We start from the raw sequence: 18828 nt of genomic DNA on the forward strand, positions 1-18828 counted from the left end.
AGATCATGGCATCTGGTCCCATCACTTCATGGGAAATAGATGGGGAAACAGTGGAAACAGTGTCAGACTTTATTTTTTGGGGCCCCAAAATCACTGCAGATGGTGACTGCAGCCATGAAATTAAAAGACGCTTACTCCTTGGAAGAAAAGTTATGACCAACCTAGATAATATATTCAGAAGCAGAGACATTACTTTGCCAACTAAGGTCCGTCTAGTCAAGGCTATGATTTTTCCTGTGGTCATGTATGGATGTGAGAGTTGGACTGTGAAGAAGGCTGAGCACCAAAGAATTGATGCTTTTGAACTGTGGTGTTGGAGAAGACTCTTGAGAGTCCCTTGGACTGCAAGGAGATCCAACCAGTCCATTCTGAAGGAGATCAGCCCTGGGATTTCTTTGGAAGGAATGATGCTAATGCTGAACCTCCAGTACTTTGGCCACCTCATGCAAAGCGTTGACTCATTGGAAAAGACTCTGATGCTGAGAGGGATTGGGGGCAGGAGGAGAAGGGGACGACAGAGGATGAGATGGCTGGATGGCATCACTGACTCAATGGACATGAGTCTGAGTGAACTCTGGGAGTTGGTGATGAACAGGGAGGCCTGGCGTGCTGTGATTCATGGGGTCGCAAAGAGTCGGACACGACTGAGCGACTGAACTGAACTGATGCAGATGACACCACCTTTATGGTAGAAAATGAAGAGGAACTAAAAATCCTCTTGATGAAAGTGAAAGAGGAGAGTGAAAAAGTTGGCTTAAAGCTCAACATTCAGAAAACGAAGATCATGGCATCCAGTCCCGTCACTTCATGGGAAATAGATGGGGAAACAGTGGAAACAGTGTTAGACTTTATTTTTTGTGGCTCCAAAATCACTGCAGATGGTGATTGCAGCCATGAAATTAAAAGACGCTTACTCCTTGGAAGAAAAGTTATGACCAACCTAGATAGCATATTCAAAAGCAGAGACATTACTTTGCCGACTAAGGTCCGTCTAGTCAAGGCTATGGTTTTTCCTGTGGTCATGTATGGATGTGAGAGTTGGACTGTGATGAAGGCTGAGCGCTGAAGAATTGATGCTTTTGAACTGTGGTGTTGGAGAAGACTCTCGAGAATCCCTTGGAGTGCAAGGAGATACAACCAGTCCATTCTGAACGAGATCAGCCCTGGGATTTCTTTGGAAGGAATGATGCTAAAGCTGAAACTCCAGTACTTTGGCCACCTCATGTGAAGAGTTGACTCATTGGAAAAGACTGATGCTGGGAAGGATTGGGGGCGGGAGGAGAAGGGGACGACCCAGGATGAGATGGCTGGATGGCATCACTGACTCGCTGGACTTGAGTCTGAGTGAACTCTGGGGGTTGGTAATGGACAGGGAGGCCTGGTGTGCTGCCACTAATGGGGCTGCAAAGAGTTGGACACGACTGAGCAACTGAACTGAACTGAACTGAGTACAGTAGATTACTCTTCATGGTATGGATGGGCCTCATCCAATCTATTGAAGGCCTTAAAAGCAAACACAGAGTTTCCCAAAGATGACTGGATTTTGCCTCCAGAGTTCAATATGAAAATTCAGCCCGAGTTTCTAGCAGACTGAAGACTGCAACATCAACTCTTACTGAATCTTAAGCCTGTCAGCTTGCCCTACAGATTTGGGTCTTGCCAGCCCCAATAATTGTGTAAGCCAGTTCTTTAAAATCTCTGAGTGTATGTGTGTCTGTAAAGAGAGGTTGGCGAAATATGTCCTATTGGATCTGTTTTTTCTGGACTACTCTAACTAATGCAGAGGAGAAAAGAGAAATAAAGTAATAAGATACAGGAAGCTTACCTGTTTTAATGACAGGAGATTCCTTCTAACTAGAAGACTTCATAATAGTAACTAATATTTAATTTGAGTCTTAAAGGGTTCATTTATTAATTTTCTCATCAAATATTGAACTCTTCTGTTGAAATGCTGGGCATACAGTAGCTACAAAATAATAATAAGCAATCCCTACCCATTCAATTGAAGGGGAATAATTGGAGAAGGAAGTGGCAACCCACTCCAGTGTTCTTGCCTGGAGAATCCCATGGACAGAGGAACCTGGTGGGCTACAGTCCACGGAGTCGCAAAAAGTCGGGCACGACTGAGCGACTTCACTTTCACTTTCACGATAATAATACTTTGGCCACCTGATGTGAAAAACTGACTCTGGAAAATACCCTGATGCTGGGAAAGATTGAAGCCAGGCAGAGAAGGGGATGACAGAGGATGAGATGGTTGGATGGCATCATCTGGGAGTTGGTGATGGACAGGGAAGCCTGGCGTGCTGCAGTCCATGGGGTCGCAAAGAATCGGACACAACTGAGTAACTGAACTGATGATAATAATATATTGATAAATAAATTATATCATAAAATGTGAGGATGTGGATTATGAAGAAATATAAAGCAGAAAAAAAAGACCAATATGAAGTGATAGGTTTAGAATGGGTAATGCAAAACTACTCTCTCAAGTATATTTTGATAAGATATAACTTGGGGCTTCCCTGGTGGCTCAGATGATAAAGCATCGGCCCACAATGTGGGAGACCTGGGTTCAATCCCTGGGTTGGGAAGATCCCCTGGAGAAGGAAATGGCAACCCACTCCAGTACTCTTGCCCTTGAAATTCCATGGACTGAGGAGCCTGGTAGGCTACAGCCCAAGGGGTCGTAAAGTGTCGGACATAACTGAGCGACTTCACTTTCACTTTCTTTGAGCAAATATTTAATAGAGGTTATAAATGAGTCATGTAACTTTCTGGGGAAAGAATTTAGCCAAAACAAACTAGAGCAAATGCCCCGGTACAGGAGCATCTTAGCTTTTTCCAGGAACAACAAAGGAGCCAAACTTTGTGAAATAGAGACAGCGAATGGTAGAAAAGTAGGAGATGAGATCAGAGTTAGGGTGCATTGTTCAGGATCTTAATGGTTAATGTAAAGACTTGAGATTTTGCTTTGAGTGACATGGGAGTAATAAGGTGGAAGGTTTTGAGCAGTGGGGTGACATAATCTGATGTACATTCAACAGAATCACTCTGGATGCTGTGTTAAGAATATAATTTAAATGTCTGAATATGAAGATAAATATACACAGAGGCATGATACAAGATTCTAGAAATATTCAGAAATACTCTTATTTCCTGTAGAGGTTTTTCTCACATTTAAGGCTTAACACAGAATTGATTTTTGTGTAAGGAAGAGATTAAGTCTTATAGTTTTTCACTATATACACACTGCATAACAAGTTGCTTCAGTCATGTCCAACTCTTTGCGACCCTATGGATCCTATAGACCGTAGCCTACCAGGCTCCTCTGCCCATGGAATTCTCCAGGCAAGAATACTGGAATAGGTTACCATTTCCTCCTCCAGGGGATCTTCCTGACCCAGGGATAGAATCTGTGTCTCTTATGTCTCCTGTATTGGCAGGCAGTTTCTTTACCACTGGCACCACCTGGGATGAGTAATTGTATGAGAATTGTTTTAAGTCCTATCACCAAACTCATCAGAAATGCCATCTCTGTTATATACAAGTTCTGGGATATATATGTGGATACTTCTTGACTCTTTATTCTCTTTATCTATTTTTTCATCTGTGTTCCAACAGCAAAGGCTTTATATATTCTCTGATCACAAATGTAATGTAATCAATAACCAAAAATTAAAAAAAAAAAACAGAAAGCTTAAAAACCCACCTATTGTTCTGTTAAATTTCCATTAGAATCCTTTCTTTTCCCCTATTTTATAATTTAATTTCCTGCTTTCTATTTTAACAAATAACTAGTTGTATCAATTTTTTTCTTTCAGTGGCAAAGTCAATTGACTACAATATCAATAAATGTAAATATATGTGTTCACTTGAATTAAATGGCATTATAAACAACCTCAAATAATCAAATAAAGACATTTGTTTGAAACACAGAAACACTGGAAAATATCATCTAAGGCCACAGTGTAAAATGCTGGTTTCTTATTGAAAAATAGTAATGACATATAATGGATTTAAAACATTATGCCAAATGAAGTTGATTTGTATTACAACGTAGATAAAATAAGCAATCAGTTGTACTCTGTCCTAGTCTTCAGCATCCCAACCAAAGCAGTCCTTTAACTGAAGTTTGCTAGTCTCTAAACGGTAGCTGTGTTCCACATTTACCTATAAAGAAGGAACGATTTTGTCCACTGTTCCGCATGTCTATGTTTATCGTTTGGGGCAGTCAGTCTCTTCAGCTGAGAATACAGAAGCAAATTATCAAATAATTAAGTGTTTGACACGGTAATTAAGATCTGTATGCCATCAAGTATTTAAAATGCCTATTCGAGTTTTGTTGCCAGTCTCTAAGGAAACACACAATATGATGCTGAAGTTTATTCCAAACAATGAACTTTTTAAAAGCCATGCCCGAAGCTGAATCTATGGATCGACCACTCTTTAAGGCTGTGCTTGCACAGGCCCGGTCCACCGTCGGCATCCTATTTCCATAGATGTCGTTGCTCTTTTCCATAGATGTGTTGCCTACATGTTGCAAACTGGTTTACAATCCAGGGCCCCTCTGCAGTGAGTCCGGATTGGATCCCCAGAAAGCACCTTGAATGGGTGCTTGAATGGGTAAAACTGCACCACAAAGCGACTCAAGGCTTTATCCCGCAGCCTAGGACTTTGTACAGGCGAACTGACCCCCTGTCGCGCGCCTCTGCTTGGAGCCCCCGCTGCGCGCATGCGCACACTGGCCTCAAGCCCTCTCCAGAAGTCAGCCAACCGAACAGCCAGGACGCCAGAGGCCGGGAAAGCCAGACTGACTGAGCCTTTACGGGTCTGCGGATCAGAGCGTTTTCTGCGTCCCGCCATGATTCTCAGGAAGAAACTGAGCTATTTGTGGACCTTAGGTCTCTGTCTGGTAGCCAGTAAATCGCCACCCAAAGTTCCCTCCATCAAGGATGATACGTTTATAGAGGAGTGCCTCAGATTTCACAATGAAGCGCGGAGCAACGTCTCGCCCCCCGCAGCCGACATGAAATACATGGTGAGGAGAATCTAGGCTAGGATCTTACTTCTCTGGTTCATCCTAAGGTATCTGGGCAGTGAGTTTCATGGACTCCTTTGTATGAACTCAGTCTGGAACTTTCAGCATGCATCTAAAAATTACGCCTTGACCGAGCTGTCTCTTCCAGGGTAGTGACAAGAGTGCGCGAGAAAGGAAACTTGAAGCTGTCGCTTGCCTAGACTTAGTTCCCTTTTACGCAGGTTTGCTGAGGCCACGGCGGGTGGTGGATCGTTGTGGATACTCTTGGCCTAGTGACTGTCTGTCCCGCACAGAAACAGTGTGCAATGATAACTCATAGACAAGCCTATAGCAAACATTTATCCATTCAGAAAACGAACAAGTGGGAACCACACAGCAAACATTGGTTCAGAGCAATTCTGAAATCTTTAGGGCAGGTGTCAGAAGATCTGCTCTACAGAAAGTCAGAAAAGTTATTTGATTAGAGGGGGTAGGAGTGCCCATCTCCCTTGTTTTCTGCGGTCTCTATCTTCTTTAAAAATATCCTTCCTTATGCATCATTCTCCTTGGACCAATCTGAAGCGGACTTTGGGAGTTCTGCTCTCTTGAGGGATATAGAGCTTTCTCAGACTGCTTTCTGCCCACAGTAAGGTCTGCTGCCAACTCACTTCAGTCGTGTCCCACTCTCTGCGACCCCATAGACGGCAGCCCACCAGGCCCCCACGTCCCTGGGATTCTCCAGGCAAGAACACTGGAGTGGGTTGCTATTTCCTTCTCCAATGCGTGAAAATGAAGTCGCTCAGTCATGCCCGACTCTTCGCAACCCCCTGGACTGCAGCCTACTAGACTCCTCCGTCCGTGGGAGTTTCCAGGCAAGAGTGCTGGAGTGGGTTGCCATTGCCTTCTCCAACAGTAAGGTCTAAGTGTCATTTAAGATCTCTTGCATTCATTTGCTTTTTCATAACAGGTTCACAATATCTTTGGGAATACATCTGTCTCCAGAACTCTGAAGGTCTTTTAACCTTATGCCTCCAGTCAGTTCCAAGTACTGCACTCATGCTTAAAGTGCAGCTTGGAGAAGTTTTTGAATCTTTCTTTGATTTCTCACTCTGGTGCTTTTATTTTGCATCTTAATGGCAGTATCCTTGAAACATGAATTTTGGGGAAATTGCCACAGTCTGAACCTGTTCCATTTGCTAAGGCAGTTTTTAAAAACTTAAGAGGATTTCCTGGGAGTGACAGACATCTCTTTGCCCTGAGGCTTTTTAATCACATGAAAGTTTTACAGAATTGGTCTCTCAAAGTCTTTTTAAAATCTTATTATAATATGCTACATAGAAGCAGTTTCTTTTCCATTCCTCAAAAGCCCCACATTTCCTGATTCTCTTTCTTCTTCCAAACTTGCCAGTGTTTTATGATAACTTGTTGAACCCACAGAACAACTGCCAAATACTATCAATGTTCAGTTTACTGACCTCAGCTTCAGCTTCAACTTATGATCTGCACCCTGAATAATAGATGACATTTTTTTTCAGATATTTAGTTTCTGAATCACATGGATTGCCATCATTCCCCTGCCATTAATATTCTCACTGCTTGCCAACTAACTGTAGTTGCCAACATAGTTCAGGCAAACTCGCCACTAACAATTGTGACCTAGAAAAAGTATAAAAACGGAAGGCCACATGTCATTGGTGGCTCAGTAGTTAAATTTTCATTTAGTAAAGAATATACGGTTTCAGAGATTTCATCTAATCTGTTCAGATTTTAATTTGGTCAGAATAATTTTGCTCATTTTCACTGATGTCATTAAGTAAATTTTCATTTCTTCTAAAATCATCAAAACTTTCTATTAAAATTATAATTTTATAAATATAATATGTAGGGTTTGGTTTAAAGTTATAATGAATGGTCTTCAATTTTAAGTATTTTAAATATTTTTAATGTTTTTGGAAATTTAATTGTCTTCTTAAATATTTTTATGAATACAAGATTATTTACCATTCTGGTACTTATGCCCATCTTGTGGCCAATGCAAAGAACTGATGTTATTCTTCACTTAGGTGACAAAAAGAACTACACGCATCCCTACTCAACAGTAATAGAAATTTGTTACCATTGCAAAATATCTCCTTTATAACTGAAATCAGGGAATATGGATAAGTGATGAAACAGATCTTCAGTAGTACTTCCAAGCAATATTATATTATTCATATATCTACTGCTTTCCTGCTGAAATGAAAGATTTGACAAGTTAATCTTTTAACCTAAGCGCTTCCATGGTTCAACCCTTTCTTGGACTCTGAAGTAATGTGTGTCTCTAGTGTCATCAGCAACAATATTCACAAGCCTTTTACCATTCACATACAGAAGCCTTTTGCTTTAAAACATGTGGTAAAAGAGGCAGACATTCAGTGTTGTGGGTCACAGTAAACTCGTGCTACGGTTAAAATGAGGAAAAGTGTGTGTGTGTGTGTGTGTGTAATATGCAATGTCCTATGAAGTCTGGACCAAGAGCAAGGATCCCTCCTACCTAGGTCTCAAGTGGTATGATATGGATTTTTATAATGGCTGCACCCCACTTCCAGCAGTAAGTTTTACAAGAAGCTAGGCTGGGCTTTGGCACGGAATAAACCCTGAAATCTCTGTAGCTTAGTGAAACAAAAAGTTTAATTTCATACTTCCACAGGTTGTAGAGAAAATGAATTGGGATTCAGCCTGTCTCTCTGGGCAAAGTGGTTCCCCCAAACTCAGCTAGCTCACTGACAGGCAGTAGAACAAGAGCTCCCAAAGTCATTGATCTGATAATTGCTTTACTAGTGTGAAGAATAAGAGGATATCTGCTGATCCTCTTGCTATTGTAAATAGATTTAGCACCCTTTTGCTATCTTTTCATCCCTATTTTTTGTGGAATTAGTGGCTTTTATATTCAGATTGTTGTTCTTCTTACCTACAAACATTTGTTATGCTGATAACTAATAATAACACAAATAAATTTTAGGGTAAGTTTTGGTGAGATTGTAAAACAATTTGAATCACAGTGCCCGGTTCATGGGAATTTAAAATTGTGCTGCAGCTATGAAGATAAGTATGGAGGTTCCTCAAGAAATTAAAAAATAAAACTACCATATGATCCAAAATCCAACTTCTGGGTTTCTTCCCCCAAAAAATTGAAAAAAAAAAGGGTCAGGATCTTGAAGAGATAGCTGCATGTCCATATTCATTCATTCACAATAACCAAGATATAGAAACAACCCAAGAGCCTCTTGATGAAGCTGAAAGAGGAGAGTGAAAAAGTTGGCTTAAAGCTCAACATTCAGAAAACTAAGATCATGGCATCTGGTCCCATCATTTCATGGCAAATACATGGGGAAACAATGGAAACAGTGACAGATTTTATTTTGAGGGGCTCCAAAATCACTGCAGATGGTGACTGCAGCCATGAAATTAAAAGATAATTGCTCCTTGGAAGAAAAGCTATGACAAACCTACACAGCACATTAAAAGGCAGAAACATTACTTTGCTGACAAAGGTCAGTCTTTTCAAAGCTATGGTTTTTCCAGTAGTCATGGATGGATGTGAGAGTTGGACCATAAAGAAGACTGAGAGCCAAAGAATTGATGCTTTTGAACTGTGATTCTGGAGAAGACTCTTGAGAGTCTCCTTGACAGCAAGGAGATTAAACCACTCAATCCTAAAGGAAATCAGTCCTGAATATTCATTGGAAGGGCTGATGCTAAAGCTGAAGCTCCAGCACTTTGGACACAAGGTGCAAGATGGTTGGATGGCATTCCTGACTCAACTGACATGACTTGAGCAAGCTCTGGAAGACGGTGGAGGATGGAGGAGCCTGGCATGTTGCAGTCCATAGCGTCACAAAGAGATGGACGCAACAAAGAGTTCATCAACAAATGACTGGATAAAGAAAAATCCACATTGCTGGTGTATTTTTTACCAGCTGAGGCACCAGGAAGCCTAAGAAGGCTGGAGTTGGGTAGCCTATCCCTTCTCCAGCAGATCTTCCCAGCCAAACCGGGTTCTCCTGCATTGCAGGCAGGTTCTTTCCCAACTGAGCTATCAGCAAAGCCCGTATATACAAAAAATGGAATATTATTCAGCCTTAAAAAAAAAAAAAAGAAAACCATGCCAATTGTGACAGCATGGAAGAATCTGCAGGACCTTATGCTAAGTGATATTAAGATATTAAGAAGAGATGGCAAGAATACATAGAAGAACTATACAAAAAAGATCTTCACAACACAGATAATCATGATGGTGTGATCACTTACCTAAGCCAGACATCCTGGAATATGAAGTCACGTGGGCCTTAGGAAGCATCACTATGAACAAAGCTAGCAGAGGTGATGGAATTCCAGTTGAGCTATTCAAAATCCTAAAAGATGATGCTGTGAAAGTGCTGCACTCAATATGCTAGCAAATTTGAAAAACTCAGCAGTGACCACAGGACTGGAAAAAGTCAGTTTTCTATTTTTTTTAATTTATTTATTTTACTTGAAGGCAAATTACTTTACAATATTGTAGTGGTTTTTGCCATACATTGACATGAATCAGCCATGGGTGTACATTTGTTCCCCATCCTGAACTCCCTTCCCACCTCCCTCCCCATCCCATCCCTCAGGGTCATCCCAGTACACCAGCCCTGAGCACCCTGTCTCATGCATCGAACCTGGGCTGGCGATCTGTTTCACGTAAGATAATATACATGTTTCAATGCTATTCTTTCAAATCATCCCAGCCACACCTTCTCCCACAGAGTCTGAAAGACTGTTCCTTACATCTGTGTCTCTTTTGGTGCCTTGCATATAGGGTCATCGTTCTGTTCAGTTAGTTCAGTCGCTCAGTTGTCTCCGACTCTTTGCAACCCCATGAATCATAGCACGCCAGGCCTCCCTGTCCATCACCAACTCCTGGAGTTCACTCAGACTCATGTCCATCGAGTCAGTGATGCCATCCAGCCATCTCATCCTCTGTCATCCCCTTCTCCTCCTGCCCCCAATCCCTTTCAGCATCAGAGTCTTTTCCAATGAGTCAACTTTTCGCATGAGGTGGCCAAAGTACTGGAGTTTCAGCTTTAGCATCATTCCCTCCAAAGAAATCCCAGGGCTGATCTCCTTTAGAATGGACTGGTTGGATCTCCTTGCAGTCCAAGGGACTCTCAAGAGTCTTCTCCAACACCACAGTTCAAAAGCATCAATTCTTTGGCGCTCAGCCTTCTTCACAGTCCAACTCTCACATCCATACATGACCACAGGAAAAACCATAGCCTTGACTAGATGGACCTTAGTTGGCAAAGTAATGTCTCTGCTTTTGAATATGCTCTCTAGGTTGGTCATAACTTTTCTTCCAAGGAGTAAGCGTCTTTTAATTTCATGGCTGCAATCACCATCCGCAGTGATTTTGGAGCCCAGAAAAATAAAGTCTGACACTGTTGCCACTGTTTCCCCATCTATTTCCCATGAAGTGATGGGACCGGATGCCATGATCTTCGTTTTCTGAATGTTGAGCTTTAAGCCAACTTTTTCACTCTCCTCTTTCACTTTCATCAAGCGGCCTTTTAGTTCCTCTTCACTTTCTGCCATAAGGCTGGTGTCATCTGCATATCTGAGGTTACTGATTTTTCTCCTGGCAATCTTGATTCCAGCTTGTGCTTCTTCCAGCCCAGCGTTTCTCATCATGTACCCTGCAAATAAGTTAAATAAGCAGGGTGATAATATACAGCCTTGACATACTCCTTTTCCTATTTGGAACCAGTCTGTTGTTCCATGTCCAGTTCTAACTGTTGCTTCCTGACCTGCATACAGATTTCTCAAGAGGCAGGTTAGGTGGTCTGGTATTCCCATCTCTTTCAGAATTTTCCACAGTTTATTGTGATCCACACAGTCAGAGGCTTTAGCATAGTCAATAAAGCAGAAATAGATGTTTTTCTGGAACTAGGTGTAGAGTTAGGTTATTTATTTGACTTTTCTCTTGTTTCTTGAGGTAAGTTTTATATTGCTATGAACCTTCCCCTTAGCACTGCTTTTACTGAGTCCCATAGTTTTGTGTTTTTGTGTTTTCATTTTCATTGTTTCTATGAATATTTTGGTTTCTTCTGTGATTTGTTGGTTATTCAGAAGCATGTTGTTTAGCCTCTATATGTTTGTATTTTTAATAGTTTTTTTTTTCCCCTGTAGTTGACATCTAATTTTACTGCACTGGGATCAGAAAAGATGCTTAGAATGATTTCAATTTTTTTTAACTTCTGAAGGCTACTTTTATGGCCCAGGATGTGATCTATCCTGGAGAAGGTTCCATGTACACTTGGGAAAAAGGTGAAATTCATTGTTTTGGAGTGAAATGGCCTATAGATATCAATTAGGTATAACTGGTCCATTGTATCATTTAAAGTTTGTGTTTCCTTGCTAATTTTCTGTTTAGTTGATCTATCCGTAGGTGTGAGTGAGGTATTAAAGTCTCCCACTATTATTGTGTTACTGTTAATTTCCCCTTTCATACTTGTTAGCATTTACCTTACATATTGTGGTTCTCCTATGTTGGGTGCATATATATTTATAATTGTTATATCTTCTTCTTGGACTGATCCTTTGATCATTTAGTAGTGTCCTTTGTCTCAGGCTTTATTTCAAAGTCTATTTTATCTGATATGAGTATTGCCACTCCTGCTTTCTTTTGGTCTACATTTGCCTAAAATATCTTTTTCCAGCCCTTTACTTTCAGTCTGCATGTGTCCCTTGTTTTGTTGTGGGTCTCTTGTAGACAACATTTATAGGGATCTTGTTTTTGTATCCATTCAGCTAGTCTTTGTCTTTTGGTTGGGGCATTCAACCCATTTACCTTTAAGGTAATTATTGATAAGTATGATCCTGTTGTCATTTACTTTGTTGTTTTGGGTTTGAGTTTATACACCCTTTCTGTGTTTCCTCTCTAGAGAAGATCCTTTAGCGTTTGTTGAAGAGCTGGTTTGGTGGTGCTGAATTCTCTGAGCTTTTGCTTGGCTGTAATGCTTGTGATTTCTCCTTCATATTTGAATGAGATCCTTGCTGGGTACAGTAATCTGGGTTGTAAGTTTTTCTCTTTCATCACTTTAAGTATGTCCTGCCATTCCCTTCTGGCTTGAAGAGTTTCTATTGAAAGATCAGCTGTTATCCTTATGAGAATCCCCTTGTGTGTTATTTATCTCTTGCTGCTTTTAATATTTGTTCTTTGTGTTTGACCTTTGTTAATTTAATTAATATGTGTCCTTGGGTGTTTTGCCTTGGGTTTAACCTATTTGAGACTCTCTGGGTTTCTTGGACATTGGTGGCTATTTCCCTCCCCATTTTAGGGAGGTTTTCAATTATTATCTCCTCAAGCATTTTCTCATGGCCTTTCTTTTTGTCTTCTTCTTCTGGGACTCCTGTGATTCAAATATTGGGGCATTTGACATTGTCGTAGAGGTCTCTGAGGTTGTCCTCATTTCTTTTAATTATTTTTCCCTCTCTGCTTCATTTATTTCTACCATTCTATCTTCCACCTCACTTATCCTATCTTCTGCCTCAGTTATTCTACTGTTGGTTCCCTCTAGAGTGATTTCAATCTCAGTTATTGGATTATTCATTATTGATTGACTCTTTTTATTTCTTCTGGGTCCTTGTTAAACATTTCTTTCATCTTCTCAATCCTTGTCTCCAGACTATTTATCTGTAACTCCATTTTGTCTTCAAGATTTTGGATCATTTTTACTATCATTATTCTGAATTGTTTTTCAGGTAGACTCCCTATCTCCTCCTCTATTGTTTGGTTTGGTGGGCATTTATCATGTTCTTTTACCTGCTGAATATTTCTCTGCCTTTTCATCTTGTTTAGATTGCTGTGTTTTGGGTACATTTTCATTATACTGAAAGTTTGTGGTACCTCTTTATTGTGGAGGCTCCTCCCTGTGGGTGGGGTTGGACGAGTGGCTTGTCAAGGTTTCCTGGTTAGGGAAGCTTGCATCAGTGTTCTGGTGGGTGGAGCTGGATCTCTTCCCTCTGGAGTGCAATGAAATGTCCAGTAGTGAGTTTTGAGGTGTCTGTGGGTTTAGTGTGACTTGGCCACCTGTATTTTAATGCTTAGGGTTATCTTCCTGCATTTGGAGAATTAACTTGGTATGTCTTGCTCTGAAACTTGTTGGCTCTTGGGTGGAGCTTGGTTTCAGTGTAGGTATGGAGGCTTTTGGATGAGCTCTTGTTGATTAATGCTCCTTGGAGTCAGGAGTTTTCTGGAGTACTCAAGTTTTGGATTTAAGCCATCCTGCCTCTGGTTTTCAGTCTTATTCTTACAGTAGCCTCAAGACTTCTCCATCCATATTGCACTGATGATAAAACATCTAGGTTAATGATGAAAAGTTTCTCCACAGTGAGGGACACCCGGAGAGATTCACAGAGTTACATGGAGAAGAGAAGACGGAGGAGGGAGATAGAGGTGACCAGGAGGAGAAGAGGAGGAATCAAAAGGAGAGAGACAGATCTAGCCAGTAATCAGTTCCCTAAATGTTCTCCACAGCCCAGAATTCCCAAAGAGATTCACAGAGTTGGGTAGAGAAGAGAGGAGGGAGGGAGGAGATAGAGATGACCTGGCAGATAACAAGGAAAGTCAAAAGTGAGAGAGGGTAGTCAAGCCAGTAATCACACTCCTAAGTAAAAATGGGTACTGAAGATTGGATTCTTAAAGGTACAAAATTGATAACAAATACCAAAATAGCAAAGTAAAAAATCTAGAGTAGAGGTTAGACTCTCAAAAATACAATATTAAAAAAAAGAAACAAAATCATAAAAATTATAAAAGTGTATATATGAAATTTGCTTTAAAAATAGGGTCTTTTTTTTTACAAGGTAGTAGTTGGTTATAAAAATGAAAGTTAAAGGAGTAATAACATAAAAATAAAACAAAAAATTTAAAAATTAAAAAATTGTTTGGGATCGCATGTACACCCGTAGTGGATTCATGTCAATAATAAAGTAAAAATAAAAATTTAATAAATAAATAAATGTTACTAACCATATATATATCTATTTTACTATATTTCTCTAGAGCTCCTGAGGGCTGTGTGGGCTCAGTTCATTTTCAGATAGTTCCTGTGTTCCAGCTTATACTTCTTCTCAAGGTCTATAGGCCCCTTCCTAGGTAGTCAGTGTTAACTACAGTGTTTTAATCTGTTGCACCTTCCAAATCAGTTCCCTCTTCCATATTTTGGCTTCCTCTGTTTGCAAGTCCCTTCAGTGTCTAATTTCCACCCTGACACAAGGAGGTGAAGGTGGTCACTTATTTAGGCTCACTTGTTCAGTTGTGCTGTGGGGAGGGAGGAACCCTGCAAACAAATATCACTGGCATGTGTGGGGACTGCTTACAGTGTCTGGGCCACACTAGGTTTGACCCTGCTCATGGCGTGTGTGCTTTCCCAGTCTAAACTGCTCAGGTTGCAGGTTGCCCTGCAGGGGAACTGTCTAAAGTGGGCCCTGGGTTGTGTACACATCTCAGGTGTAAACTGCTCAGGTTCAGGTTCTTGGGTACTCCACAAAGGCACAGACTCAGTCGAACCTGAATTTTGTGCCCTTCCCAGGTCCAAGCATCTCAGGCTACCAGGTGCTTGGCGAGCGCACTCTCCCCAGGTGGGTGGCGCATCTCATCACCTCCCCAGTCCCAGCCACTTGGTTTCCTGGATGCGCAGCAGGGCGCCCTCTCTGGTGTGCCATGTGTCTCCTCTGGGAGGCTGATCTCTGGCTGCAACCCAGCTGGCAGATTTCAACAGTCCAGGATCCCAGGAAGACTTGGTTAGCAACCTGGAGCCTGCTTGCAATTTGGTAGGGGATGCTCTCTGGGGCTGAGATTGCCCCTCTCCCCCTAGCTCTGGCTGTTGCCCGCCTGCCCTCTGCCTCTGCTGGGGCATGGTCCAGTTCACAGCCAGCTAGCTCTCCTCTGGTATTCGCTCAGTCATTTGTTCTGTGAACGGGCCAGCAGTGCCTTAGGTTAGAGCTTTTCATGGGAAAGTTCTCTCTCTTTTTCTCTCTCTCTCTTTTTCTTTTTTCTCTCTTTCTGGCCATCCCAGTTTGGGTTGCTATTTCACCTTAGCTCCCTCAAATGTTCCTCAGGGCATTCAGGCCTGGTCCTTACCCTAAGCAATGCAGCCGGGGCTCCCTATTCAGATGCTGCTTGCTGGTGGTGGACGCGAGCATTTAGCCTACTTTTCCGCTGGAAGTTGTGGTTAGGCACCTAATCTATGAATTTTCTTTTTTTTCTCTCTCTCTCTCCTTCCAGTTATGTTGCTGTCTGACATTCCAAAACTCCCCACAGACTCACTGGTGAGACAGTTTCCTGGTGTTTGGAAACATCTCCTCCTTCACTACCCTTCCCCAGAATGGGCCTCTATCCCTAACTAATTTGTCTCTATTTTTATTTTTATATTTTGCCCTGCTGCTGCTGCTGCTAAGTCACTTCAGTTGTGTCCAACTCTGTGCGACCCCATAGATGGCAGCCCACCAGGCTCCCCCATCCCTGGGATTCTCCAGGCAAGAACACTGGAATGGGTTGCCATTTCCTTCTCCAATGCATGAAAGTGAAAAGTGAAAGTGAAGCCCCTCAGTCGTGCCCAACTCTTCACGATCCCATGGACTGCAGCCTACCAGGCTCCTCCATCCATGGGATTTTCCAGGCAAGAGTACTGGAGTGGGGTGCCATTGCCTTCTCCATATTGTCCTACTGCTTTCAAATAAAATGGGCTGCCTTTCTGAGTGCCCTGTGTCCTCTGCCAGGGTTCAGAGGTTATTTTGTGGAATTAGCTCAGCGTTCAAATGATCTTTAGATGAATTTGTGGAGAGAAAGCCCATCCTATCCCTCCACCATCTTCAAAAGGTCAGTGTTAATTCCAGTCCCTAAGAAAGGCAATGCCAAAGAATGCACAAACTACTGCACAACTGCATTCATCTCACATGCTAGTAAAGTAATGCTCAAAATTCTCCAAGCCAGGCTTCAACAGAAAGTGAACCATGAATTTCCGGATGTTCAAGCTGAATTTAGACAGGGTAGAGGAACCAAACATCAAATTGCCAACATCCACTGGAACATTGAAAAAGCAAGAGAGTTCCAGAAAAACATCTATTTCTTCTTTATTGACTATGCCACAGCCTTTGACTGTGCGGATCACAACAAACTGTGGAAAATTCTCCAAGAAATGGGAATACCAGACCACCTGACCTGCCTCTTGAGAAATCTGTATGCAGGTCAGGAAGCAACAGTTAGAACTGGACATAGAACAACAGACTGGTTCCAAATAGGAAAAGGAGTACATCAAACAGTTAGAACTGGACATGGAACAACAGACAGGTTCCAAATAAGAAAAGGAGTACATCAAGGCTGTAAATTGTCACCCTGCTTATTTAACTTCGATGCATAGTAAATCATGAGAAATGCTGGGCTGGAAGAAGCACAAGCTGTAATCAAGATTGCCAGGAGAAATATCAATAACCTCAGATATGCAGATAACACCACCCTTATGACAGAAAGGAAAGAAGAACTAAAGAGCCTCTTGATGAAACTGAAAGAGAAGAGTGAAAAATTTGGCTTAAAGCTCAACATTCAAAACACTAAGATCATGGCATCTGGTCCTATCCCGTCATGACAAATAGACGAGGAAACAGTGGAAACAGTGGCTGACTTTATTTTTCTGGGCTCCAAAATCACAGCAATGGTGATTGCAACCATGAAATTAAAAGACGTTTGCTCCTTGGAAGAAAAGTTATGACCAACCTAGAGAGCATGTTAAAAGGCAGAGACATTACTTTGCCAACAAAGGTCCATCTAGTCAAGGCTATAGTTTTTCCAGTGGTCATGTATGGATGTGAGAGTTGGACTGTGAAGAAAGCTGAGAGCCGAAGAATTGATGCTTTTGAACTGTGGTGTTGGAGAAGACTCTTGAGAGTCCCTTGGACTGCAAGGAGATCCAACCAGTCCATCCTAAAGATCAGTCCTGAATATTCATTGGAAGGAGTGATGCTGAAGATGAAACTCCAGTACTTTGGCCACCTGATGTGGAGAGCTGACTTATTTGAAAAGACCCTGATGCTGGGAATGATTGAGGGCAGGAGGAGAAGGGGACGACATTGGATGAGATGGTTGGATGGCATCACCAACACAATGGACATGGATTTGGGTGGACTCTGGGAGTGGTGATGGACAGGGAGGCCTGGCATGCAAAGAGTCAGGCACAACCCAGCAGCTAAATTGAACTGAACTGAACTCACTATTGTAGGTTCTTTGAATTCATAAATAATTTATAATCATCTTTCAACCCCTTCAAAAACCTGCTTAGATTTTCATTAGAAATATATTCAAGACCAATATTTTTTAAGTATGTATGGAATCTTCCAGCCCATGAATATTTAATATCTCTCCATTTATTTGTCTATTAATATTTCTCTTAGCAATGTTTTGTAGTTTTCAGTTTGGAGATAATTCTTTACATGATTTATTAGATTTAATTATATATATTTGAGATGTTTGAAGCTATTGGATTCTGGAGTGTATATGGAAATACAATTTTGTATCTATTCCTCCTGGTATCTGACAACTTTGATAAATTTTACTACTTTTAAGTTTGTTTCTATATTCATTTGAATTTTCTATGTATGCAGGCATGCCATCTGTAAATAAATGGAAAATCCAATCATTATGCACTTTATACCTTGTCTTATATATTTACATCTCCCCCTTTTTATTATACTGCCTAAACCCATAACAATTTTAAGTAGAAATAATGAGACATTGTGTTTCATTTTCAATCTTAAGGGAAAGCTTTCAATATTTTACCACTAAATATTAATGCTTATTATAGGATTTTGGTTTTCTTTTGTAGATACTCTTGATCAAATTAAGGAAATTCTATTCTTAGTGTGCTAAGAGACTTTTTCTCTTTTTAATTATGTATTCTCATAGTTCGCTTATGATATGTCTGTGTAACCTTCTTCAATTACTAGATTGTGAACTCCAACTTCTTTAAATCACATTCAATTGCATTTTTTGAGTGTCTCACTGGACCAAGTCATCTGCTAGGTGCAAGTACAAAAATGAACTGACATACAGTGGGTACTAAATAAGTGCTTCTGAAATAGAACCAAATAGAAATAATTGTGAACATAATAAATACCAAAAACTCTGTTTCAGTAAAAACAATTACATAATAATTAATTTATTATAGTCATTAGAATAACTTTAACCCAGACAAATCTACACAATTCAATGTAAATTATTTTTATCTTTCAGAGTTGGGATGAAGCTTTAGCTAAGACTGCTGAAGCATGGGCAAAAAAGTGCAAATTCAGCCACAATTCCTGTTCATCAAAATTATACGAATGCCATCCAACTTTTCAATATGCTGGAGAAAATCTCTGGTTAGGTCCATTAACCATATCTGCAGCAAAATTTGCTATTGATATGTGGTATGATGAAAGAAAATTTTATGATTTTAATACAAAATCATGTTCCAAAATTTGTGGCCATTATACACAGGTAAATATCTCAGATTTTATTAATTCTTACATGTGCATATTTTAATCAAAAGACAGATTTTTAGCACTTTCTTTAGAGTTTCTTTTAAGTATCTGGAAAATTTATGTTTATTTCGAAGATCTTTTTACTAGGAATAGAATTCTATGTAATAAGTTTTTTTCTTTAATAATCTTACTCCATTATCTCACTTGCACTGTTTCCAACAAGAAATCTACTGTAATTCTTTTATTTATTCCTCTGTATGTAATGTGTCTTGGTTTCCCAG

The 18828-nt window shown here is 40.7% G+C and overlaps 2 protein-coding genes across 2 annotated transcripts in view; one reads left to right on the forward strand and one right to left on the reverse strand.

The window, feature by feature from the left end:
* CAPS2 (calcyphosine 2) overlaps positions 1–4489 on the reverse strand; it is a 53238-nt gene extending 48749 nt beyond the window's left edge. The window contains 1 exon segment of the mRNA XM_013963641.2: positions 4370–4489. Coding sequence (XP_013819095.2) covers positions 4370–4489 — 120 coding nt within the window.
* The window catches only part of GLIPR1L1 (GLI pathogenesis related 1 like 1), a 36101-nt gene continuing 22031 nt past the window's right edge, over positions 4759–18828 (forward strand). The window contains exons 1-2 of the mRNA XM_005679728.2: positions 4759–5041; positions 18318–18563. Coding sequence (XP_005679785.2) covers positions 4865–5041; positions 18318–18563 — 423 coding nt within the window. The 5' untranslated portion in view covers positions 4759–4864. The remainder of the gene's footprint in view (positions 5042–18317; positions 18564–18828) is intronic.

The sequence above is a fragment of the Capra hircus genome, chromosome 5 (assembly GCF_001704415.2).
Source record: "Capra hircus breed San Clemente chromosome 5, ASM170441v1, whole genome shotgun sequence".
NCBI lineage: Eukaryota > Metazoa > Chordata > Mammalia > Artiodactyla > Bovidae > Capra > Capra hircus.